The following is a 25,619-nucleotide window of genomic DNA, read 5'->3' on the forward strand; positions in this document are numbered from 1 at the left end:
CTGCATGTAATTTTATCAAAATTGATTTTTTATAACTGTAAATGAAAAAAAAATTAATTGAAGAAAAAAAATTTCAAAAATTCTGAAAATAGTTACTAATTTCTTTTCAAACTGTAATAGTATTTTTAATTAATTAAAGAATTAATCTTTAATTTGCTTTTTATAATCTATAATCTACAATATATATATAAAGTTACAACTTCTTCGGAACCAATTTTGATTTGACGACAATTTTTGCTACTGTTTTTGGCTGTATCAAATTTGTCTTAATCTCTATTTTTTTTGGCGTTGCAACTTTTACATTCGATAAATCTAATTTTACTCCTCCCAATTTTGCTCCTGGTATTAATGGTTTTGGAGTTACTCCAACAGCTGGAGGAGTCTTGATTAAGACTTTTGGTTGAGGAGATGATAATAAATTATTTGGTTTTAAAACTGTTTTCATTACTAATTTCTTTGTTGTAGATTCTGCATCTTTCTTATTTAAAGGAACTAATTGCTTTGGTGAAGCTGTATTTGTACTTGTATTCCCCAATTCACTCTTAGGCATTAAATTCTTCTTTCCTGGAGATATTGAACTTGAAGATAATGAATTTTTAGCTAAATGCAGAGATTTTTGAGGAGAAGATAATGGCAAACCTAGTTTTTTTGGAGATTTAGACATTTTACCATTCTCCGTCATTTCTGCTTTACCATCTGTGGATTTTGGATTTAATAAAGTTGAAGATTTCACACCTCCCAAAATCGACTTACTTTTAGCTGGTATCATCTTAACATAACTATTCAGTCCACCCTTACCTGCTAATTTATCTTTCTTTAATACCATCTCCATATGTTCTTTCCTTCTCTTCATGATTAATTCTTTCAATTCTTTTATTTGGAAATTATCGATATTCCCTTGAGTATATATTGTAGAATCTGAGCCTATTGAATAACTTCCACAATATCCTTTCTTCATTACTATTGGCTCTAAATATCCTTTTCTAACTAAATATTCATGTTTATTCTGAGATTTATCTGATAATTCCAATTCAGGAATTCCTTTATACTCTTTTTTTGGTAATGGCAATTCTAAATCGGGATCATCATCATTTAGATCATAAATCTTCTCTTCTGCTCTAAACTTCTCTAATAGTCTCTCCACTCTTTGCATTATATGTGACCATAGCTCCTCTGTTGATATCTTATCTTCTTCTGATAAAGAAGAATACCATAATCCCTGATTTAATAAAGCTTCATTTCTTAATTTTAAAAAATCATTCCATGATGAATTTAATAACTCAAAAGGTGTAAAACCATTTACGTCTCTTTGTATTAACATTGGACTTAAATCATATACACTATTTAAAAACGTTATTATATCAAAACAATTCTTCAATCTTATTAACATTTCCCTTGGTGAAATATATAGAAACTCTGCTATTGGAGTATGTATTGGAATAGATAATATCTTTGTTGAAGAATTATTTCCAAATCCTGTATGTGAAGTACCCATTGAATATATATAAGTTTTTAAATCTTTATTATTATACCCATTATGTGTTATCAATGGTAAATCATCTAATTTTTTTGGTAATTGAAAACTCAATGTTGTATTACAACATAATCCAAGAGCTAACATATGCATTGCATTCATTCTAAGTGTATCTGATCTATGACTTAAACTTGCACCTTTTTCTAATAATAAACGTACTGTTTCAAGTTTTAAACCATATATTCCTAATAGCAAAGGAGTATTTCCTTGATAATTCTCCTTATCTACTTCACTTCCATATTTCAATAGTATATCAACAGTCTCTATATGACCTTCTAATGAAGCCAAATGCAATGGCGTTGCTAATTCAATATTCTCAACATTTGGATCTGTACCTCCATGTATTAATTCTGAACATAATAATCTTCTACCCTTAAAGGCTGCTATATGTAAAGGTGTATTAGATCCTAACCATTTAATTGTTTTGCCATATAACAATTTATATCTATTAGAACCCCGCTCTGGCATGTTTTTCCCTCCTGAATTACCGGTATATGCATACATTTTTCTAACGCATACATACTTTTCCACATGTTCAGTCTGCCCAGAATTTTCCTTTTGGTCAGATTTTGAATTTTTTCCAATATCTAAAGTAATTGCTCTACGTATCATATCTCTGGCTATAATTGCAGCTTTTTTATCATTATTTATATCAAGACTCTCCTCTTCTAATCCTGGATATGTACATAAAGCATGTATTGGTGTAATACCATATTCATTTTTAAAGAATAAATCAGAACCTTCTTCTAATAATAATGCACAAACATCATCTCTTAGATTACTTGCGGCCATTCCAAGAAGATTTAATCCAGTTGGTAAATAAGTTACTTGATTTAACAATATATCTTTAACTTGACCAACTAATAATTGTGCAATACCCATTATATGTCCTTTAATTGATGCAATAAATAAAAGAGCACTATATTCAGATAAAGTTGAAAGATAATCAGCGCTTTTTGAAACCGTACTATTACCAAGTATTTCACGATTTATATTAGAAAATAAATCAATAGAAGCAATACGAATTCTCATATTACTGGGTGGTGTAATTACTCCCAAAATGGATGAATAAAGACGCATTCTTGATAGACAATAATAGTAAACAGGACTTTTAGGCCCATAACATACCATACTATTATATAAAGAAAGCCAAGAGCATTCCATAATAAGATCTTTGGAATTATTAAAAACACCTCTTTGTGAAACTTTTTGGATCATTTCCTTTTTGTAAATAATATCAGCCAAGTTAAGAAATAAGTGAACTTTCTCATGATAACAGCCTGGAAATACTTTATTTGATGAAACAATGATCGGTTTACAGTATTTATAAGACATTTTAGAATCATTGGAATTTGAGAAATTATATAAACCAACAAGATGGGATCTAGAGTTATATATTAAATAATGATTATTATGGGCAATAAGAGAAAAATTATTAATAAATTTTTCAAAAAGTTTTCTTGCTTCAATATCTTTTCCATCATTAAAAGAATTAATCGCTATTTTATAATGATTTTCCATTTTTGAAATCAATTCATTACAGTATGTATTTATTTCATTCGAGAATTCACCACAATTACTGCATTTCCATTTAATTTGTATTTCACCAGATTTACAGTTAATTCTAGCTCTTTCACAGAGAGTTTTGATATCAGGACTCATTTTATCTTCAGCTTTAATTCCAGAAGAAACTAAAAAGCCATCTTTAACAGGTCTTTCTCTTGAAAAAATGTTAGATTTCTTTGTCAAAATATTTTTGGAAATAACCTTCAAATTGGATTGGGAAACAGTTGGTTCAATCATTTCTATTTTTTTAAAAAATGGAGAAGGGACAAAAGATCCAATAATGCAGAATGGACATCTAATACCTTCCAAATACAATTCATTTTCTGAATCATCCAGGCATCTAGAACACATGCATGCAAAAACCTTGGGACTATTAATGATAGATTTTCTTTTAAAGGTCGGCTGATAGAGATCTAATATATATGAGATGGTTAGATTTGCATTTTCTGGTATATTGTATGCAGATCTTATACATAGTTTGTTTTCATCATTCATATAATAAACACAAGATGGAATACATGAATGCTGGAATTTACTAGCTTTTTCAAAGAACCCAAGGCCTGTTGAGACTGGAACTGGGGAGGAATTAAAAGCAGAGGAAGCTGAAGTAATTGTGATTGGAAGTTTATTAGAGTATAATGTGATTAGAAATGATCTAAGTTCTTTTCTTGAGAAATAAAGTCTTAAATGCACTGGAATTAGACGGATGAATTCTCGACTAACTTGATCAAAGATTGAAAATAAATCTGTGGAAATAATTTCAATAATATCAGAATATGATGGAAGTTCCAGTAGTTTTTGCGAGACTCCTTCAGTTTTAGTTAAGAGCGAGACAGAGTCTAAGTGAGTCTGAATTAAACATCTGAGTGCTAGAAGCAGAAAAGAAACAGGAAGTTCGTATTGATTTGAAATAACGATAATTTCTCCAATAAATTCACATTCAAGTTCATGTCTTCTACTATGCTTAACCATACATTCCCATCGACAAAATACAAATGGGCAAGTATTTGGATGCACAGAACAACTGAAAGCGTGGTCATAAACTTCTCTTTCTCTTAAACAGTGGAAACATGTTGTTTGTATGCTTAAGTTGCTTGGTAATTCTGGTGCTAATGCATATGGTTCTTCAACATGCACAAGATCACCAACATTTATTTGGCTATTTGAAATTGGGGTTGTGAATTTATCCAAAGTCGTAGATGAGAATCCTGGTGGAAAATTTACCTTTTCCAATCTATACTGGCTAATATATTCAAGTTTTCTTTCATCGAATGGAAGTTCATCATCAAAGTTGAATCCGATCAGCGATTTTGACTTGAGTCCTAAAGGAAGTCTGCAAATCTGGAAAATTAAAGTGTCCAAAATAGATCCTGAAGCTATTTTTGCATCATAATCATTATCACTAGTCATAAACCTCACACCCATTATATGTTCGTAGCTTTTAAAGTAATTGCCAATTTTCATATAAAGCAGAGAAATAAAAGAGTGAGATTCCAAGCTTCGAGGTTCAGCAAAGAGAAATCTTTTGATTTGTTTTATTGCTAATAAACTATCTCCTTGGCGTACCAATGATCGACAGATTTCCAACAAGGACTCAACAGCTTTTTTATAAGAGTCTGCAGAATCATCAGCTTCTTTCAATTCACTATTATTTAATGAATTTCTCCCATTTTTCGATTCTCCAAAGATTTTCTGAAGATTTTCTAAATCTTTGTTTTTTTTGTGGCTTATTTCAGATTTCTTAGGGAGGTCCAATATATCAACTAGACTGCTAATCATTTCTACAATTTAAATACGGCTAATATACCCTCCTTTCTCTGGTAATAACAATTCATATTATTAAAGCTAAAAATTATATTATATGGCTATTTCACAGATTTCCACTTGATAAATTTAGAAAATTTCAGCTTTTCATATTCAACCCAGTATTATGCATTTGATAATTTTTAATTAATTTCAATTATTTGTTAAATACAAAATATTAATTCAAAATTTCAAGAGATAACAAAACTAATTATAATTTAATTTCCCTATTCACTCGCCTAATTTCGTTTGATTGTCAGTCTATTACATGCATTTACCGGTCATTAATAGATCCACATAAATGGCGCCTAGGCTGGAAGATGGTCACCCCACAATATCGGGTGGTGCATGCTGGTTGGAAAAAAAAGTCGTATAAATTAAAAGAAAAGCTATAAGAGGACCCATTCGTGAGAGTGGAGATCGTTTTCGTAGAAAAAGTCGATATTAGTACTATTTTGGGTTTCGGAAGAAGATAAGATGTAATTATTTTGTTCTCCAATAAACTCTGAGAGAGTGGTAGTATTTGAGTCTGACCTTTGGAGGATTTGCAAACTACTGTCAGACAAATTAGTAACTTGATTGGAGGAAATATCAATTTTATCCAGATGAATTTCTTGAGATACGCATGATGTAAATGTATTTATTGAATTAATAATTGAGGATTGATTAGTATTTCCAGGCTTGATAATAGAAGTGCTTAAAATTGAATTACTTGATGAAAGTACTTCATTTATGGTATTAAAAGTCTCTATGGGACTTAAAGGTTCTGACGGTTTATTTTCTAATATTGTACTACTAGTGCTTTGAAGTACACAGTTTTGGCTTTGATTAAATTTTAGAGCATTATTATATTGATCAATATTTAAAGCATCAATCGAATTAATCATAAAATTTGAAATAAATTGGTTGAATGATGAAATAATGTTAAAAATTAGCTTTCTCTTGGGGTTATCAAATTTGAAAATAAAGAAGTAATCTTGGAGAAACTGAGTATTCATATCGCATATCCTATCAGACCAACAAAGACCACCTGTATTATTATAAACAAGGAATCTAAGATTAAATTTGTTAAATAAAATACATTTGTCAAAACAGAAGTACTTGGAAGGATCTAAAAAATTGAGTCTTTCACAAAAAAGCTGTGAGGATTCTTCATTTTTGTTACTGGTAATTAAAATAGCTTCTTCAGAATTGTGACCATTAAAGAGTTTAACAAGAAAAATATTGAATAGAAGCCCGTCATTTGACACAGAATCTTCCAATTTTTGATCTTGAAAAAGGTTAAGAGCTTCAAGAATAAATTCACGTATACCTTTCGAGTCATGAATAAGGTTTAAGGATGTAATAATATTTGAATAAAAAGTTTTAGATATTGAATCTTTTGAGAGATTCAATTCTGATTTTATCAGACTCATCTTAAGCTCAAATTTAGCTTCAGAGAGCGAGTGAGAATCTATTATTGGTGAAATTACTATGGTTTCCAAGTCATGTTCAGTAATATTTAAGAAATTGTAAAGAGACTCTACCCATTTTAGTTGGCATGTATTTAGTATTAAAACACAATTTTCATCTTCTTGAGATAAACTATTTGGACTGGTGATACATATCACTGCTTTAATTAGACTCATTAAGTTGCATGTTTGAATTTTCAAGGTTTTATAATAATTCATAAGAAGTTTATTGGAAGATGAAAACGCATCATTCTGAAGGGTTAAGTGTTCCAAGAGTCTCTCAAGTCCACTGTCATCATCTTCATGTTCTTTCCTGCTCATTCTGGCTCGGAATCTTCTTTATAAGTTTAATGACCACATTACCAGTTTTTCGTTAATTTTTTTTTAATATTAATCAGATGAATTCTATACGCAAATTTTTAGCGCATAATGGCAAAATTAGAAATAAAACAAACCAAAAAAATTAAAATATTAATTAATTAACTAGTAAAAGGATACATAAAATCTCATGTATCAAGAATGACTGGAGAAATTATCTACAACTATAAGAGGTCAAAAAGTCCCTCTGAGTTGATTCACATCTCAAATCTTGGTAGAAAGTGCTATTTTGGGTTAGAGGAAGATCTTGTGAAAGAGTTTCAAACATTTGGCGAAGTTAAAGAATTTCATTTGGGTGAAAATTCGAATTCTTTTGTGTTATTTGCAAATTTGCGCGCCTCAATACAATTTTACGAGCATTGCATGCAACTGCATGCAGAAGAAGCACCGGTGTTGATTGGTGGTAGGAGGATAAAAGCGGATTATTCAGAAAGGGTTGAAGTAAAAAGTAGGGTTAAAAATCAAGTTGATGAAGATTATAATGAAAATAGAAGATTTTTAGCAGAGAAAGGATTGGTCTTAGTAGAGGATTTTATAACTGAGTTAGAGGCTGTTGAATTATTGGACTGGATTGACAGTAACGGTCAATGGGAGACTAAGTTAAATCGTAAAGTTCAACATTATGGTTATTCTTTCGATTATAATAATAAAACAATAAGTTCTGTATGGGAGAGAGACATTCCATGTATATTAACCCGTCTAGTAGAAAGGATGTTGTTGTCAAAGCTAATAACGGAAGTTCCTAACCAAATTACTATAAATGAGTACGAGTTAGGAAAGGGTATTGGGCCTCATATAGATTCTCATCATACAATTGGAGAAAATATATCAGTAATATCTTTAGGAAGTGGTATTTTGTTTGAATTTAACGAATTAAAAAAGTGTCAAAATCCTGATTTTTCTTCTGGTGAGAGTAGTGGAGTGAGAAGATATGATCGTATTGGAAAGAAGACGGTATATATACCAGAAAACAGTTTATATATTATGCAAAATGAGATAAGGTATGCTTGGGAGCATGGAATAAGGTCGAGAAAGTATGACAAGATACAAGGAAAATACTATCAGAGAAAGAGAAGAGTCTCAATAACATTTAGAAAATATAAAGAAAGCCACTATAATTACCCATGTGAATGCGATTACAAGGATTTCTGCGATAGTAGAGATTCTTCTATTCGGATTTTGCCTGAAAGGATATAACTACATTCCAAAAAGTGATATAGGGTTGTGATTAGAAGCGCAATTCTTCTTGTTGCAAATTTGGGGGATTAGATATGAGCAGTTAATCACTTGAGGAATTGAACTCATTTGTTCATTACCCTCTGTTATTTTTTTATCTTCAAAGTTGTTGGTGTTGATATAGTGGAATGCAATGTCAGAGTAAGCAATATCAAGCCAGAAAAGTCTTGAAAATAGAACATTTCTATCCAGAATTTCGCGATAATTAAGAAAGTTTACAATCTTTTCATCAGCAGGGATATAAAGTTTGTTATATATTTGAAGAAATTGGTCTTTGTTTACAAAAGATCCAGAAATATTTGTATGTTCAGAGTATGCATGACTTTTAAGGTTAACAACGGCTCCAAGTATTTGAAGATTTGAAGTAAGGCAAAATGAAACTGGATGAATTATTGTTTGAAAAGTTTTGTTTTCTGAGATTATTTGTCCAGTTTTTGGCTTTTGTTGGAGAGATCCAATGCAAGGGAGACTTCTATAATTAACTATTTTACACCAGTGAATAGGAATACATCTAATTGTATTAATTGAAGGAATTTCATCTCCTTTTGTTACAAGAATTCCCAGAGTTGCAAATTGGTTTGATGGAGGAATTGGTTTCCATATTGTGAATATTCCAGTCTCCATGTTAGTATTTGGAATTAAAAGTGAACCTCTGAATATTGGCTTAAATTTCTTTGGATGAGGAAAGACTATGTTGACAAACTTTTTCAATTCTGAGCTTTCTGACATACTTGATGAGTTATTGTCAATGATTTCAAGTATCTGTGACTGGAAGTTTCCGCTAATACTATTACTACTATTATTATTATTCATAGTAAGATCGTAGTTTCCACTTCCATATTGCCCAAAGCATATTCGTTCTCTATTCTTCTTCATAACACCTCTATATTTTCCCTCCAGTTGATCTGGGTTCCAAATGGTTATTACTCCAGGAATTTCAAAGACTTTATGGAAATTACTATGAAGATTGAATTTACATTTTAGTTTTGATAGGAATATGGGATCGAAATATTGGATTCCCAATCCACTCAATCCTCTACCAAATCCTCCAAATCCATCATTATAAGAATCTTTATAAATATTCATATTATTTTTAAGTTTATTTTCAGCCTGAGCAATCATGGAATCATCTATTTTTGGTAAAGGAGGCAATCCTGTGGAATTCATTGAAGAATTACTGCTAAAGTTTTTATGTGTATAAAAAGCTTTCATGAAGCTTTCTTGAGAAATTGAAATATGATGTAAATAGTTTAAATCATTTGCAGTATCTGGTTGATTATTTCCAAAAACAAAGTGTATAATTCTTAAATAATCTAGAGGATTTGGAGCTATTTGAAGAGATTCCAAGGAAGCATATAAATGAACTGATGAAATGGCACCTGTTTGATTCTTGTCTAATAGTTTGAACAAGTCAAGGATTGTCATATTAAATTTATCCAGTTTGGAGGATAATCTACTGGCCAAACCTCTACATTGTAGGATGGCTGATTCATTTGGTGTTGTGAAAATTATTAACAAGAGATGGTTATTTTCCAGTGAATTGGTTTCATTTTCTTTTTTATTACGTCTTCTGCATTTCTTAATATTTAGATAAAAATCTTTTCTGAGTTTGCAGTGAGTATTTTGAAGAGTTCTAACGGCAGTACTAATTTCTTGTTTTGTGAAATTACTCTCAGAATTGACAAATTTATAGATTGACTGGGCTTGTAACTCCAATAAATTAATCTTTTCAATATCATTTTCTTGGTTCAATTTTTGGAGAAAATCTATTGGAATATTGTTTAAATTATTACCATTACTATTGTGATCATCCAACTGGAAGGGGGGAGATGAGGAAAATGAGGAGATCATATCGTTATTAATTTCATCAAGTAAAATAAGAGTATTGGAGAGGTGGTAGATCTTAATACTAAAGAATTGGCTGTTACTATTTAGATTTAAAGTCTTTCTTAAAGTTTCTCCAGCATCAGTATCTGAGCAAATTCTATGAATAATCCATCTAATAGACTGAGCTTCTTCTAAGGTTACTGCAATATAACATTTATTTGAGCTGGTATTTAGTACAGAATTCATTACTTGGTATAATTCTTCAAAATCAATATTAATCTTTTTTTCTTCTTCTTGCAAATAACTGTTTTCTAAGATTAGTTCGCTGGAATCCATCTCCACAATTTGGCCATTCTTTTCAACCATATTAATACTAGAGTTTTCCCAAGGATGATTATTAATAAAGTCTAGAAGATCGTCTTTTTCAACACTAATTTGATTATTGGTATTATTGGTATTGGTATTATTACCATCACTTAATTCATTCTCAACACTGAGCAAGTTATTTACAGTTTTGATAGTCTTATCTTTTCTATTTTGAGAAAGAGTAAAGTCATTTTGGTATTTGACTTTTGATTTAACCTTGAATCTGAGACATTTGAGAATCTCTCTCTCAAATAAGTTCACATTTTCCACCCAGTTGAGAGTTTTTATAAGATCAGGAATGTCATCTAGATTAATTTTCCCAGTAGAGTCTCCATCAAAAACTGCGAATGCTTCCTTAAGCTGGAAAAAATAGTCTCTAGGGAGATGGTTGTTATCAGGAGATTTTCCATTCTCACATTCTATGATGATATTAAAGTTATTAAGTCTTTGCTGAAAGTTTGAATTATTGGAGTAATTTCTTGCAATACTTGGATTATATAGATTTGTCGTGAATCTGAGATGGTTTGGAAAATCTATGCAATTAATACCACTAGCATTACTATTTGTTGTATTTGAATTCATCACACAATATTTACTAAGAGGGAGGAATATCTTTTCAAGGCTTGGGCAAGCATTAGTAGAAGTCTGACGGTGAATTCCCCCTCCACTTCCTTTTGAAGTCATGAAGAAGGCAAATGGTGCAAGTTCTTCTATTTTCCTCCTTCCTGTGTTGCTATTGTTGCCACTGCTACTACTTGGGGTTTCTTTTGTCCCAGCTCCTGCTCCTATACCGGCCCCAACTCCAAGAGAAAGCATCGAATTTCCCGCCAAAAGAGCCTCAAAAGGCCAAAAGTCCCGACTTACATCCAAGCTAGGTTTTGCCCACTTTAAAGTAAGATTGGCATTTTCCGTCTCTTGTTGCTTCTCTTGTTGCTTTTCCTGCTCTTTTTCCTGTTGTAGTTCTCGCTCTTGGTAAATTTCCATTTCCATCTCGAGCTCCTTTTCCATTTCACGGTCAAGCCCCTCTCCCCTCACTTTATCGATCTGGTGGCCTTTATAGAGGTTCATTTCTTCAAGTTGTCCAAGAAGACGCTCTGCTAATCTGATCTCAAGTCCTTCTACACTACCACCAGCTCCTCCTTTTTCACGAGCAATTCCACCCTCAACTATATTAAAGTTGGACGATCCAAAGCCTTTATTTTCAAGAATAAGATCGCGATTATCCAAAAGCTTGTTTCTAAGCTGATCTTTAACTGGAACATTAAACGGGACAGTGCTTGAAATTTCAAAGGAAAGCTTCTCAACAAATACATCAACCAGTTTATCTTCACCCTTATTCGAGTTACAGTCCTCCCATTGAACATGTTCATTTATCATTCTTCTAAACGATTTCTTTCTCCAAATATTCTCCAAAGATTGAACACATAAAAGCTGGCTTTGTTCAAATTCTTTAGTTATACTTTGAATAAGAAGCCATCCACATAAACATCTTAGGAATAAAAGGGGATTAGGAATTTCAAAGTTACCTCCTCTAAAAGAAATCAAGTCTTCGTTTCTGTCATTATTATTTCCAGAAAAAAAAGATTTATCTCGTGATTTTGTAAATAAGTCTCTTTCAGAAATCATCCTGCAAACTAAAGCATTTCTTTCAATAAGATCAGCGACTTGAGCTTGTAAAACAATGTGAATCGTTTGACCTTGCCCAAGTTGTCTCATTCTATAAGCTCCTTGTGCAAAGTCTCTAAAAACCATATCTTTGCTAACAGTAAGAATTGCTTTTGCAAGAGGAGTATGTTTTATATCTTGTCCAATAGAATGAACGTGATCATAAAATGCAAATCTTCTTTCCAAAGAGACCCCACATTGTGAGATCTCAATAATTCTAAATCCATCTCTAAGCATTATCATTTGTTTATCTCTATCATCAATAAAAACCACTGCGTCAATATCCTTAAGTCCATTTCTCAATAAAAATTCTGCAACTTGTACATTTGATAATCCTGTAATAAATGCACCTGAATCTATTAATGCATGCACTTCTTTGTCTCTGCATGTACTACAAATATCTAAAAGAAAATCTTTGACAGTCCAATCAACATCTAAAATTTCTATAGAAGAAATTATTGCTCCATTTGTAAGATAATGAATCATTTCTCCATCACTTCCTTTTTCATATTCACATTTTCCAAGTTCTACAGGAAGTAATTCACTTGGGGTACCGGAAAACCCTAATCTAGTAGAAAAAAGCATTTCCCCGCCAATTTCTTGGCCTGAAGCTGAAAGTTGTTTTTCGCTATATTCAAGCAATTCAGGAAATACTTGCCTTCCTAGAAAAGCTTTAATAGCTAGAGGTTGAAATCTAAGAAGTTCATAAAGTTGTTCTAGCTGTTCATGATCTTGAAGATTAATTACGTCTAGAGGCCAAAGTAGACATATTTGGTCAATTTGAGACGATTTTGTGCCAGATTGCAGTGGATTAGTTATTTTAGAGAACTTCTTATTTGTTTGAATAGTATTTTCTTCACTATGATTTTCCAAGTTATTAATAAAATCAGCGCCTAAATGTTTTTTTTGATGATCGAGTATTTGTGAATTTTTGGGATTGAGACAATGCAAAGTTGAAATAATGTTCTTAAGTTTGTCTCTTTTCGTTCCTCTAACTCTTCCACCAGAAAGCTTGACCCATTTATTAAACTCTAAAACACTTGGTCTATCTTTAAGCTGGCCAAAACCTCCTTGGCATGATCTTTTCTGGTAATCCAAAAGATGATAGATATCATTTCTTCTAAGTCCATTGTATCTATAAGCTAAGATTGTTAGTCCAATAACCACATCTGGATGGCTAAACTCAGAAGCCACTGAAGGAGTATCTTTACCAATGAAAGGGATAGAAAGTAGATGTCTACTTAAGGGAGGAGTTTGCTCAGCCACTGTTTTGGCTCTTTCTACTCCCATTGTTCCTAAATCTGGGAATCTTTGTCCAAGCCAATCTCTTCTGGAAATTCCTGATGTTGATTCGTCTATAAGACCATATGATACTCTGTGAACAAGCTGAAATACATGAGGAAGGTATTCATTTATCCAATCTTTGCTTAGATTAAGAAGTTTCATACTAAAGTCATCCAGATGATCCAACTTCGAGATCAAGCTCGATATTTTAAGATCCTTGGTGTTTTCTTGAGCTCCTTTAGGTTCTGGAGCTTCTGTTCCGAGAGCTCCCATTTCAACTCCAGATCCCGCCCTCAAGGAACCTCTGGTATTCAAGTAAAGTTCGCAAAGTTCATCAGAAAGCCCTGAGAATTTGTGAAGTCTGATTACAAAAATAATCCAGCGAATCAAGAGAGGTCTGATCTCCCTCTCGTAGTATTCCTCATCCAATAGAACTAGATGAGGATTGCTTTGTACGCTTCTTTTAGAAATCCCAGATTCTATTTTAGATTGAATCTTGACCAGCAAGTTAACTACGGATCCGCTTTTAAGCATTTGACTGTTACTAAGCAGATTAATTTGATTGGGTTTTGTAAGTAAAGCTTCAATCAAATACCAAGGGATTAACCACCTCATCCCTGTAGAGTCTAAAGCAAAAGAAGAAGAGCAATATTCACTATTGTCGTTAAAGTCATGATCCTGACTTTGTCTAGATCCAAAACACTCACTTCCTCCTTCAAAAGTATCGTCAGTAAGAATAGGAGGATGAAGATCTCCGGACAAATCTAATGGAATCTTTTCGCCGATTGGCCAGTGAAGTTCAGATTTCAAAGGATGTAAGATCATATCGATTTCATCCACAATCACTACAGATTCGTGTTTGAATATATGTAGGATTCTAAGACACAAGTCCAGTTCTTTTTTGTATTGTAAGTAAAGCTCTTCCTTATCCTCATTATTCAAAACATCGTTTACAAGTTTTGACGAAATTTCTTTTGATCTCGAATTCCTAATTTCTCTTCTTCTTCTTCCTCCTCCTCCCCCCCCCCCCAATCCGCCTCTTCCCCTAGAGCTGCTGCTTGTCACTTTGTTAATATGGTTAACCTGTTCAGAGCTCCCAATCTTTAATATTTGTTTAATTGACGATCCTCCCTTATCAAACAACTCGACTAGCTTGTTTTTGTTAATATTAGCAGAAAGAGAAATGTACTTGAGAGCCATTTTAAGTCCGGAAGAAGATGTTATATCGTTATTCCAGTATCTGAGAATTCTAAACAAGAATACAGTCTTTAAGAATAGAGACTTCACAGAAGTTGGATGGCATAAAATGATAGCCTTCTGTTCTTTAGCGTGAACAAGCTTTCTATACAACTCAGGAGTACATATGGAATTCCTATTGAACTGGAACTTAAGAATCCTCTTCTTGACAATACAGGAAAATCTGGACCTAAGTACATCCCTAGTAAATTCAAGCAAAGCGGGAGGAACAATTTGTATCACTAATCTCTGAGAATCTCCCAATAATAAGGACAACAAAGGAGAAATAACAGTAGTTTTTCCAGCTCCCATGATCATTTGATGACAGATACTCCTTCCTTTGGTTGCTGAGTTATATAGTTTATGTATTAGTTCAACTTGATCTTTTCTCAGCAAAATACTATAAGCAAACTCAAAAACGAGAAATCTTGGATCATATATTGCCAATACATCCTCAGTTCTGGACTTTTCAAGATCTTCTCTGGTAACTATTTCACTTCCATTCCTAATATCCAACAATCTAACATAATGTCTTCTTGACGAAAGAACCCTGGCCACATTTCTTAACTTCATTTCCAATGAAATTAAATTCCTTTCCAACCACTTAAAATCCTTACCTAAAGCAGTAATACTACTATTACTATTCCAATGATTTTGATTTTTTTGACCTGAGATTCCTCCTCCTTCCCTAAGCCTAAGCTCATCCTGAATAGTAGAAAGAAAGCAAATAATGTCTCTAAGTTGAATCAAAGCATTGCTTACTTGAGATCTCCTATTCACAGTCATCATTGTAGCTGCAGTTAATGAGTGAATAACTTGAATGTCTTCATCATCTACAAATAGACTCAACTTCTTTATGTCAGCTTGAGAACTTGAGCTCATTAACTGGGAGACAAGGAAATCAAAACGTAAGATTGGTTCTTTACCACACAATTTTCCAAAACTACTATACCAATACAAAAACCACTCCTTATCACTTTTATTAATCTTTTCCTGACATACACTCTTCCTTCCTGCCTGTCCGTTAGCTATCTCATCAAGTCTCGATATCGCCGAATCTATAAACTGTCCATCCTTGAAGTATAGCTGCAATAGAAGCATCCTAAGGTCCATTATACCTTTTCGGATATCTTCCCATCTAACTTTGGAATCTTTTTCTTTTTCACTTTTAACTCCAGTTTCAGTGAATAGCCCGTGATACTGACAAAAAGCGGAAAACAGCCTTGTGTAGTCAAGTCCGAGAATGGAAAAGTCCAGTCTCTTGGAGATCATACTCGAGTATTCTCTAATATCATTTCTATATCTTTCCAAAGAAGACTTTCCAATAGTGGTTTTGCTTATTGGATGTGAGAATAGCATCCCTGGAAGATCATATATTGGATCTTCTACTTCTCCTGCCTTATTTCCGCTATTTCTTGGTTCTTTTTGTAATGGGATTAAGAACTTGTCCATATTCTGTGCTGCAAGAATGGGTGATCTTGAGTAACAAAGCAAATCTTGTTTGCTTATTTGACAAGATCCAGAAACACCAATACATCCGAGCTTCCTTTCTTCACAGTTATAGTTTCCCCTTCTCAATGAAACACTCCATCTTGAAATTCGAGATTCTGGGGAAATTGCCCAAGCTTTAATAGAATTCTTTTGCTGTGAAACATTTCTTACGCTTGGAGCAAATAAGGAAGAGAAAAATGTAGAAAGTGAATTCTTTGAAGCATTTGAGGTACTTTTTGAGTAGTATTTAGAATGGGTAACTAGAGATCCTGTTCTGTATTCTTGGCATAGAATCAAGGATGCATCCTTTACCAAAGTCTGAAAACATTCTTGGGACTTTAAAACTGTTCCAATTTGTAACTTGTTCTTCTTTACTTGTTCTGAAAAGCGTGGCATTCTTGAACTCAAAGCCAGTGCAGGATTTAGCATAAGCAGCCTTAATATTGATACCAGGATGCTCGGGGACTTCCAATCCCAAGCCGGGAGAGATCTTGCGAAAAGTACTCCCCATACATGGGTAGATTCTCCTGGAAGCACTTCTAATGGAAAATGTCCGGTAAGTAACTCATAGATGAAGATCCAGTCCGACAGGTAAACAACTGGGGTTCCTGTTCCTATTCCTACTGCTACTCCCAGGGTATTAGAGGAAGTGTCTTGGATAAAGGGAATATCCAGAGTAAATCCACTAGTGCTATTAGTACTACCAGCACTATTAGTAGCTGTAGAAGTAGTAGTTACAGCAGCTACAGCTGCTGCCACTCCACTTGAGATCCCAGAGACTGTTGCAGAAACTGCATTGGAAATCATTTTTGAGATTGTTGACCTGCCTAGAAACTTGATAAGAAACTCAGTGGCATCTTCTCCCGAAACAACTCCTCCTCTATCACTTTTATATCCACTTATCATCTGTTGTAATCCATCAGAAAGAAAAGCTGATCTTCTTGCTTTATCTAAACCATAATCCATGTAATAACCATTTCCTGAACTATTAGCATTAGAAGAATTATTACTATTAACTACTGGAGGAAGATTCAAAGTTCCCAAAGTATTTGATAGATTTTCCCATAAAGAAGACACCGGATTATTAATATTGGAAACGCCTCCATATTCCGAGACTCCAATACAAGAAATATCCATCCAGCTATCAAAGTCATCAATTTGAGGAGTTTGTGGATTAAACAATTGAAACTCTATCATTTCAAGATCTCCAAGATCCTTAATGTGTCTTCCTGCTCCTTCTTCAGGGAGAATCTTGGAGGAAGAGGAAGAAGAGGAAAGTCTTTTCCCCTTTTCTAAAGCAGAAGTTACCAAATTAAGACGATTATTCAATTCTGGAGAATCTTTAACAAAATGTGGAAAAGCCTGTAAAACCTCCAACTCCTCTTCCAAAGAAAGTCTACAATTTGCTGAAATACTTGCAAGCTTTGTTACATACCCTTGAATATCTGGATAAAGGTCCCATGTTGTAGAAAAGAATTCATCAGGTCCTAAAGAAGATTTTGTTGTTATTGTTTTAGTTCTTGACAATAATAATGAAGCTGAAACTGAGGTTGAAGCTGAGAAATGTCTTAGGCAATATAACCAGATCTTAAGTCTGCACGCATGTGCATCAGGATGGCAGTCCCAAGCGTGGCCCAAACTATTGAAGACTTGCCATAACTGCTTCTCCTCTGAGCTCCACTCACCCTCCATAGAAACTGAACTCTCCATATCACTACTTGTTGCAATATCCAATACAGAAAGCACGGACTCAAACTGCTGCTCCAAAAACCTCCAAAGCATCAAATATAGACCAGAAACTACTGAATTAATAAATACAAAAGATTTGGAAGTGTGGACCGGGTAAAGATAGTGTTTTGTTGGGCCCAATTTTGAGATCCAAACCTTGTCTCCTCTGTCCATAATGTAAGTTCCCTTGAATAGTAACGAGGAAACTCCTCCTCCATCTCCGCCAGCTCCCCCTAATCCTGCTCCTCCTAGTCCTCCCACAATCACCTCTCCAGCCTTATTAATTGTTCCATCCACTATATTTTTTGTAGTGTTTGCCAAAGTAGAGACTGCTGTATGAAACAAATTCTGAGATGCAACAGATGCCATTGATACTAAATATTGACCTGGAGCTGTTGTTATACTTTCGATATTTTCACTCAAAATGCTTGTACTAGAATAAAGCAAGGATGAAAGGCTCTCATTGCTATTTCCTATTGTAGATGAAAATCGCTCAAACATTCCCTGTTCATTTGCCTGGATTGATGAATTGGAACTGGAACCGTAACTATTTCCTGTTCCTAATCCTCCTCCTCCTCCTGTTCCTCCTTCCCCTCCTCCCAATCCTATAGGAGGAATTAATATAGGCTTTGCGGTAGCAGGGACCAAGATGAAAAAGTCGCCATCATCATTCTCCAAAAGAACTGAATGAGGAAGACCTCTAAGCAATTCACATGTTAATGGATAGTCGAATATATTTCTCCAGCTTAAATAAAGTCCACTATGCTGCTCACAAACATATCTTACTTGCCCAGAGCTGAATCCAGAAGAACTCCTCATATTAGTTGGCATTGTTAATAGTGTGTTAGACCTATCTCTTTCTCTTCTCACAAAACTCAAATGTAATCTCGGAAACTCTATTTGATCCAAGCTTAACTCTATCGAAAGATTCCCTCTACTAAAACCTCCTCCTCCCCCAAATCCTCCGCTAGAGTCCACGGGATTATCATTAGACCATAAAAGAGTGTGAGATACGTCATCCAATCTTTGTAAAGTATTAAATAAGGAATGAAACTCTCCTGAAGATCCATATAGAGTTTGAAGATTAATCAAAGTTTGTACATTACTTGGATTTTGAATGTATCTCCTCTGTATCAAAGATACTCCATCTCCAATTAATCCATATCTTTGAGCTGGATCGGAGCAAGGAAAGACAAAAATATCCAATAAGTAGAGATCCTCATCATGTATTCTAACCTCGTCATTCAATTTCCTATCTTGATCTTGAGTTTGACTATGAGTCTGATTCCGATTCTGAGTCAGGTCATGATCTTGAACTTCAGGCTTGTCTCCCTTATTCAGACAACTCTGTCGTCTCGTTTTTAGATCTCTCTGGGTACTTATTCCTAATTCAATAGTGGAATTAGATCCTTCTTCCAAGCCTGGTTTCTTTCTTTCAATCTTGGAAGACTTTAATGCCGACTTTCTTGGGTACCCTCTAATATTACCTGTACTCTGACTCTGCCAAAACTCATGAGTCTCTAAAAATACCTGTGGAATCAATCCCAATAGAAATCTTGAAGGGATGTACATCTCAGTCCCAACTGGCTCTTTGTAATAATCTCTCATAATCACCAAAGACTTACTGGGCTTTCTTCCTCTACTTAAAGGGATCCCAGAAGCCAGGGAAAACCTTCCATCCATGTTGGAATCTAGTCTTAAGAATTTCCCGCTTGCTCCTGCTCCACCCCCTCCTGCCTCCCCTAATTCTCCAAGACCCACAGAATTAACTCCACTCCTATCGCAGCAAAAGTCCCTGGTTGAAAGAAAAGGAGATATGAACTTGCTATTATCCAAAGATCCGAGACTATAGGAAATGTTTGAAGTATGACAAAGCTGCTTATAGTAAAGTCTTCCCTGCTCAACAATATCAAAGACCAAAATAACTGGAGGAAATCTCTGAATTACTATCTCCTTCAAAGAATGAGTCACGATCTCAGCATTCTGAGAATCAATATCCTCCTCTTCGTTTTCCCTATACTCATCCTCACCCTTATCATCTCCGCTCACCCTTCTCCTTCTCCCATTCTCAAACTCCGATCTTGAAACCATCGAATTGCTCATACTAACCTTTTGATTCGGAGACTCCGGTCCTTCCCCAGGTTCATATAAGGGATACAAAAACTGCATCCTCACCACATTTGAGAGATCTGGAGGCTTATAACTCACAATTTTCTTTCCATCACTTCCCCCCACTATCATCTCCTCGTGAGAGCCAAAAGATCCAAAGATCTTATTGGCACTGCTTGAACCAGAATTCCCATCATCAATATAAATTGTCGATACCCCTCCCAAAAAAATTGCTCTCCAAGGCTCAAAAATATCAACAATCCACTCAGCCCCTTTTGGAAGATTACTTCTACTATACCTTGTCTTAAAAGTAACCTGATTCGTCTTATGAAAAGGCTCCCACTTATACAAATCAATCCTACTCCCTATCAACTTACACCAATAAAGATTCTCAGTATTTGCAATATCTGCTGACTGAAACTGGTTTCCCAATAATCTACCATTTGAAAATCCCCTCCCCTCCTCTTCGTGAAAATCGTCTGACTCCCTAATTACGTCTGCAAAGTCCTCAAAATCATGAATCCAACTCCCAAGAACTCTCAAATTATTGTTCTTAAGAGAAAACAATGAAAATTGGACATTTATCTCCGTTTCAGTATTTATTGAAAGAACCGTCCTAAACCACTCATTGTACTCCAATCTAGTGCTTAAGTATCTGCTTTGAGAAAAGGATCCTCCCCCAAGTCCTCCCAATCCGTCCATAAAAGAGCCAGAAGTTTCCTTTTGTCCATCATCTGAGCGTGATCCAACACCTCCTCTCTGGCTTCTAGACTGTAAAGCCCTTGAAAACTTCTTCTTCAAACGCCACCAGTTCAAAGATCTATAAGAACTACTACTGAAACTTGTATTTCTAGATCCAAGTCTTGAACTGAGTTTGCTCTTAACAAAATCAACATCATCACAACTTAACCAATCATACAAATCTGTAGGAATCTCGCTCAATGGAACAAACCTGCCTCCTCCACTTATACTTGGAATTTGAATCCATTCCCGTGTTGACGGGCCTCCCGTCAACCCCTTGTCTCCGTGATCATTCTCAAGATCTAAACTACTACCATCTATTTCACCAATTCCCTTCATTGCTACCGCATTAACTACGGTATCTAAAACCAAGTTTGCCTCTCTTACGTTGTTTGAAAGCCAATTAATTATTATACTTCTTGTTCTTGCTTGAATTGTAAATATATCCAAATCCGGTACTCCCAATACATTATTTAAAGTATAACCCCAAGGATTTCTTATATAAAAACTCGAAATTCTCTTCTCAGATTGATGCATTGAGGAAGAAAAAGCTGAAGATGATGATGAAAAAGAGGAAGAAGTAGAGGAAGAATTAGAGGAAGAAGACTTCCTTACAGATCTACCACCGGAGGACCCATCCTCTACAGAGTAATGAGTCGTAAGAAAAACCAGAGAAGAAAGTAAAAAAGTAACGGAATGAATGTCCAAATCGTCAACATTGAAAACTTGGCCATAAATACTCGCAATATGAGCATACAAAACACACAATGTAGGAATGTTAAGCTCCTTTAAAGCCTTTCTCATCCAATCCACAATCATACTCAAGTAAAGATTCTCTATCAAATACCTCAGCCTTGTGTACGATTGTTTTAGTAAGTTAATTAATTTCTCATCCTTAAAGAGGATCTCGAATCCTCTAAAAACTCCATTAACCATGGGTCCAATCATAGAATCTTTGTCCGTCTTTTTCTCACTACCACCACAATTCATACCCAAGACTTTTCCCAATCCCGTTCTTTTCCAATTTTCGTGATATCTAATCAGATAATTTGTATAGTTTGAAATCACTATGGAAATTCTTAGTACAAATAGAATAATCTTTGAGTTTGCACCCGAAAATGACCCAGTATCCTTATCCAAAGCCATCAACATTAACTCCTCCAAAGCTTTAAAAAGAGTTGAAGGTGATCTCAAAAGCTCATTAAACAAAAGACCTGAACAAGTTGAAATTTCCTTAACATCTTCAACAGGTACCATCACTACTGGCTGAGAAGGTTCTGTATGAGACTCGCCCCTATTTGAACTATTTATAGGAGACCATTGCCAAGGCTCCAAAATTGACATCCAAATTATATGTTGTACTGATACCGATGAAAGGGAGTTAATCCTATTTTCATCCGAAAAAAACTGCAAAAGAAGAGGTATTCTAAGATAAGGAGTTGTTAAATACTGAAGTACACGCTCTACTTCACTTGGTAGTAACTGGTCACTTAGACCTGGAAGGCTCTTCAAATAGAGGATATCGCTTTCATCACCCACTGAAACCGATGAACCCAATGAAGAACTGCTATTGGAAGATGAACTAGAGTTCTCAGAACTTCCATATCCAGATCCCAATCCCGGATTTACGGTAAAAGCAGATCCTGGGCTTGCAGTGAAACCCTGGCCAACAACAGATGCTGATCCTGGCCCTAGATCTGCAATAGGTCCTGATCCTGGACTTAAATTAAAAGCTGTTCCAGGTCCAGTTCTAGATCCTGATGATGGCAAACCCTGAGTGGAAGAATTCGAAGATGAGTTGCAGTTTAAAGCAATCAAAGATTCACCTGGAGCACCTTCTAAAGCATCAAAAGAGTTAATTATTGTACCTGGATCAGCTAATTTGGAAAAACTCTTAAGGTGATTCTTATCGCCAGAGCTTGTAAGCCATCCTGTAAAGGAAGACCAAAGCCCCTTATGTTGTTTTGTATCTAAAGATTTGGTGGGAATATAATTACACTCCAAGTTCTTATCAAAACCTCTAACTTGATATGAATCTTTGGCAGAGTTATAACTCCAAAGCAGGAAAGAACTTGCTGGATTCCAGTTCAAAGTCTCTGGATGGTTTTCAAAACTTAAAGTAATTACAAACTTTAAGTAAAAGAATATATCTCTTAGACTGTAAAACTCTGGAACAATATCCATCATTTCTCTCGTCTCTCCCGTGAAAAACAAAGGAATCGAAAAAGTTTTCATCTTTCTTTGATCCTCTTTTACTAATGATAAGTGGCTTGGGAAACCAAATTCTGTAGAAATTTGCATTAAAAGCTCCAAAGTACCTTCATCCAAAGTACCAGGTTTGTCCTCAAATGAAAATACTGGAACCAATCTTAAATTCTCATCTGAATTATAATAATGTGTTGAATGAAAATAATCCAGTACCATTGATCTTACTGTTACGGTACTTGGATCTGTATATACACCAAAATCCGTGATCTCTTGAAAATTTATAAGATCCACATAAAACCAATTCTTAGGACCTTGATGTCTACCAGTGAGATGTATTGACAATGGAGATTTAAAGTCAAAAGGGAAACTTCTTGCAATATTATCAGCAATAGATGAGATTGCACCAGCTACAATAAGTCGATCAAATTGAGGGATTTTATGGTTAAATCCAATAGAAAATGAACTTGCTAGAAAATGTCTCATTGATGAATTAAGCAATTCTAAGATTCGAACTTGTTGTGATCTCAAAAGCTGAGGTTGACAAAAGCTCCAAAAACATCTCTCCTTTTTTTGAGGATGTGTCCAAGGAAGAGGAATGGGAATCAGATCTTGAAATACATGCTGAATTAACTTGAACTTGATTAGATGAGAATTCTTTGCACTTTCTGACTGCGTTGTAAGCAAAACACAAACTGATATACAAGTCTCTAATACATTAATTACATCTTCAATACATGTAATTTTCCTATCTATAGAATCTAATTCTATTGGAATATCGATATTAGGTTCATTAGATTCTCCCGCCAAAATCATTATATTAGGTCCATCTAGTCTGAACTGTCCAAAATTTGCAAAGGTTGAATATAATGCAATTCTAGTAATTGGATTAGACACAATATTTGAAGACAAAGTGCATGATCCCATCCCAAATCCAAACAAACTACAAGGAAATATCTTTTCAAAGTTTGCTTTAAAACGGCATAAATGTTGGTACCATTCATAGAACGGTATAGAATTACCGGTATTAGAAGACATAATAAGGGTATCTGTTTTTTTTTCCAGAATAGGATGATGATCTGGAATTGATAAGCTGAAGGAATAGTTTGAAATTTCATATGCAAAAGCTTTAATAAATGCAGATATTACTGTACAAGCATTAACAAAAGAAATGGAATCTGAATTCTTAATACAATTACTAAAGTCTTCTTCCAAAAGTCTAAGAATGGACCAATTTAAGAACAATTGAAATTGAGCAGCTTTTTGTTCAGGTTTAACTCCTTTAAAGATCGAAATGGAATAACTTTGAAATAAAAGTTGAAGAGCTGATTGTACTAATTTACTACTGGATCCAAACTCTTTTCTTCTTGGATTTGGTATCCAAATATTACCAATCCCAAGCTTATTAGAAGAATTGAAATGATCTTTAGTTACCCAATTATCGTACAAATTTTTCTCATTCAAAAAAGGAAGTAAAACTGTGTATAGATAATGCATATTGTTCTTTGAAGGAACAAAAGATAGCCTATACAAGCTAATCCAGAATGCAGAATGAATTAGTCTCTCAGTATAAATATCTGAAATAACCAATACTGAATCTCTCATAAGGGAAGTTGGATTATTACTCATTAAAGAATTTGTATATAAATGATATTCAGTACCAAATCCTGAAACGTTAATAACAGAAAATGAGTATCTTGGATTATTATTACTTTGGTAAAGACTACTACTTCCTTTAAAAGTTTCAAATCCTGAAGAGTATTGATTATCATTTCTAGACACAACGTAGAGCAAAAATATAGGCTTCTTTGAGTCTTCCAAAGAAATTATTCCTGGAAGAATTATAGAATGCTCATTTTCAAGACTTTTTACTTTCGAAATTGTATCTACAATAAATCTATGTAATTCTTTAAAATCCAAAGTAGACCTCCTCAAAACAGCCTTTTCGTACATATACTTAAGTCTTGACCAAGGAAACTCTTCCGATATATAACTTACAGAGTTTCTTATTCGATTTAAACATAATCTCAAATTCTCTAAATCTGTCGTAACACCTGAAGCATTGCTCATTGACAAATACTCATTCTGTAACTTTTCAAGAACTCTGAGATAAAACTTTGCACTATTACTAATACTATACCAAGATCCGCCATCACAACCCAATACATTTGACGGTACTCGCCAATTTGCACCTATTGTTAATTCAAGAAAATCTGGTTTTGTCCATATTGGTGACATTTTTTCCTTTTACACAAACACGTTCTTTCCTATTTAAAAGCTAACAATTATTTCTGGCTTCTTTATATCACTCTCTTAAGCCTTCTTTTTCCTTTCTACTCCCTTATACCTCCTCCTTTACCTCCTTCTAATCCTTTCTCTACTTCTACCTCTCCTTCAATCAATCTCTTCATATAATCCACCCCAAACCGTGCTAATTTTACTTTATATCTACCTCAAATTCTAATTATTACCTGAAATCCACACTAATTTTATGTTTTTATTATACTTTTTCCTTAACATACTCCCTATGTAAATCTATCATAGAGGGGTGGCGGGAAATCCGCAGCGCCATTTTTGTTACATATACCAGTAATTGTGCAAGGCGGGAATGAAGTTAGAATGGGGATAAGAAAAAGAAAATTTTGCATTAAAGGTATTATTTTGTGGATAGAAGAAAGCATTTGAATATGAAAGATTTTGGAAGGGTTTGCTTTCAGAGTATTTGCTTCTAGTTTGTGAATTTTAAAACTGGTAGAAAAAAGAAAGAAGAGAATTCCCATGCTTTCTTTCATTTTTTTTTTTAATTCCAATTTTTAGATCCAAGTTACGCGATCAAGATATAGGGTATCTACTAATTAAAATATACATAGAACTCTATTCCCATCCTTTCCTTTTCCTCCTTACAGCTTAATAGAAAAAAAAGTGTAAGGTTGAATCAAAAGTTTTCTTGTCGATAACAGTAGTTATGAAAGATTAAACAATAAAGTATAGTCAAAGAT

General features: G+C 34.2%; 4 protein-coding genes across 4 annotated transcripts; 1 reads left to right on the top strand and 3 right to left on the bottom strand.

The window, feature by feature from the left end:
- Positions 1 to 193: 193 nt before the first annotated feature.
- Positions 194 to 4,879, bottom strand: ELE39_001284 (protein with MYND plus SET domains plus 5 Ank repeats; the record flags this gene model as incomplete). The annotated part of the gene is made up of 1 exon (XM_067344323.1): positions 194 to 4,879. The coding sequence occupies one exon, from the start codon at positions 4,877 to 4,879 to the stop codon at positions 194 to 196; it is 4,686 nt and encodes a 1,561-aa protein (XP_067200361.1).
- Positions 4,880 to 5,292: 413 nt separating this feature from the next.
- Positions 5,293 to 6,675, bottom strand: ELE39_001295 (uncharacterized protein; the record flags this gene model as incomplete). Its single annotated transcript, XM_067344334.1, has 1 exon — positions 5,293 to 6,675. The coding sequence occupies one exon, from the start codon at positions 6,673 to 6,675 to the stop codon at positions 5,293 to 5,295; it is 1,383 nt and encodes a 460-aa protein (XP_067200372.1).
- A 198-nt stretch (positions 6,676 to 6,873) lies between these two features.
- ELE39_001306 (RRM domain containing protein) lies at positions 6,874 to 7,929 on the top strand (the record flags this gene model as incomplete). Its single annotated transcript, XM_067344345.1, has 1 exon — positions 6,874 to 7,929. The coding sequence occupies one exon, from the start codon at positions 6,874 to 6,876 to the stop codon at positions 7,927 to 7,929; it is 1,056 nt and encodes a 351-aa protein (XP_067200383.1).
- On the bottom strand, positions 7,930 to 24,858 carry ELE39_001317 (very large low complexity; the record flags this gene model as incomplete). The annotated part of the gene is made up of 1 exon (XM_067344356.1): positions 7,930 to 24,858. One exon carries the CDS (start codon positions 24,856 to 24,858, stop codon positions 7,930 to 7,932), a length of 16,929 nt encoding a protein of 5,642 aa, XP_067200394.1.
- Between the last annotated feature and the right edge of the window lie 761 nt (positions 24,859 to 25,619).

This window comes from Cryptosporidium sp. chipmunk genotype I, assembly GCF_004936735.1.
Source record: "Cryptosporidium sp. chipmunk genotype I strain 37763 chromosome Unknown contig_17, whole genome shotgun sequence".
NCBI lineage: Eukaryota > Apicomplexa > Conoidasida > Eucoccidiorida > Cryptosporidiidae > Cryptosporidium > Cryptosporidium sp. chipmunk genotype I.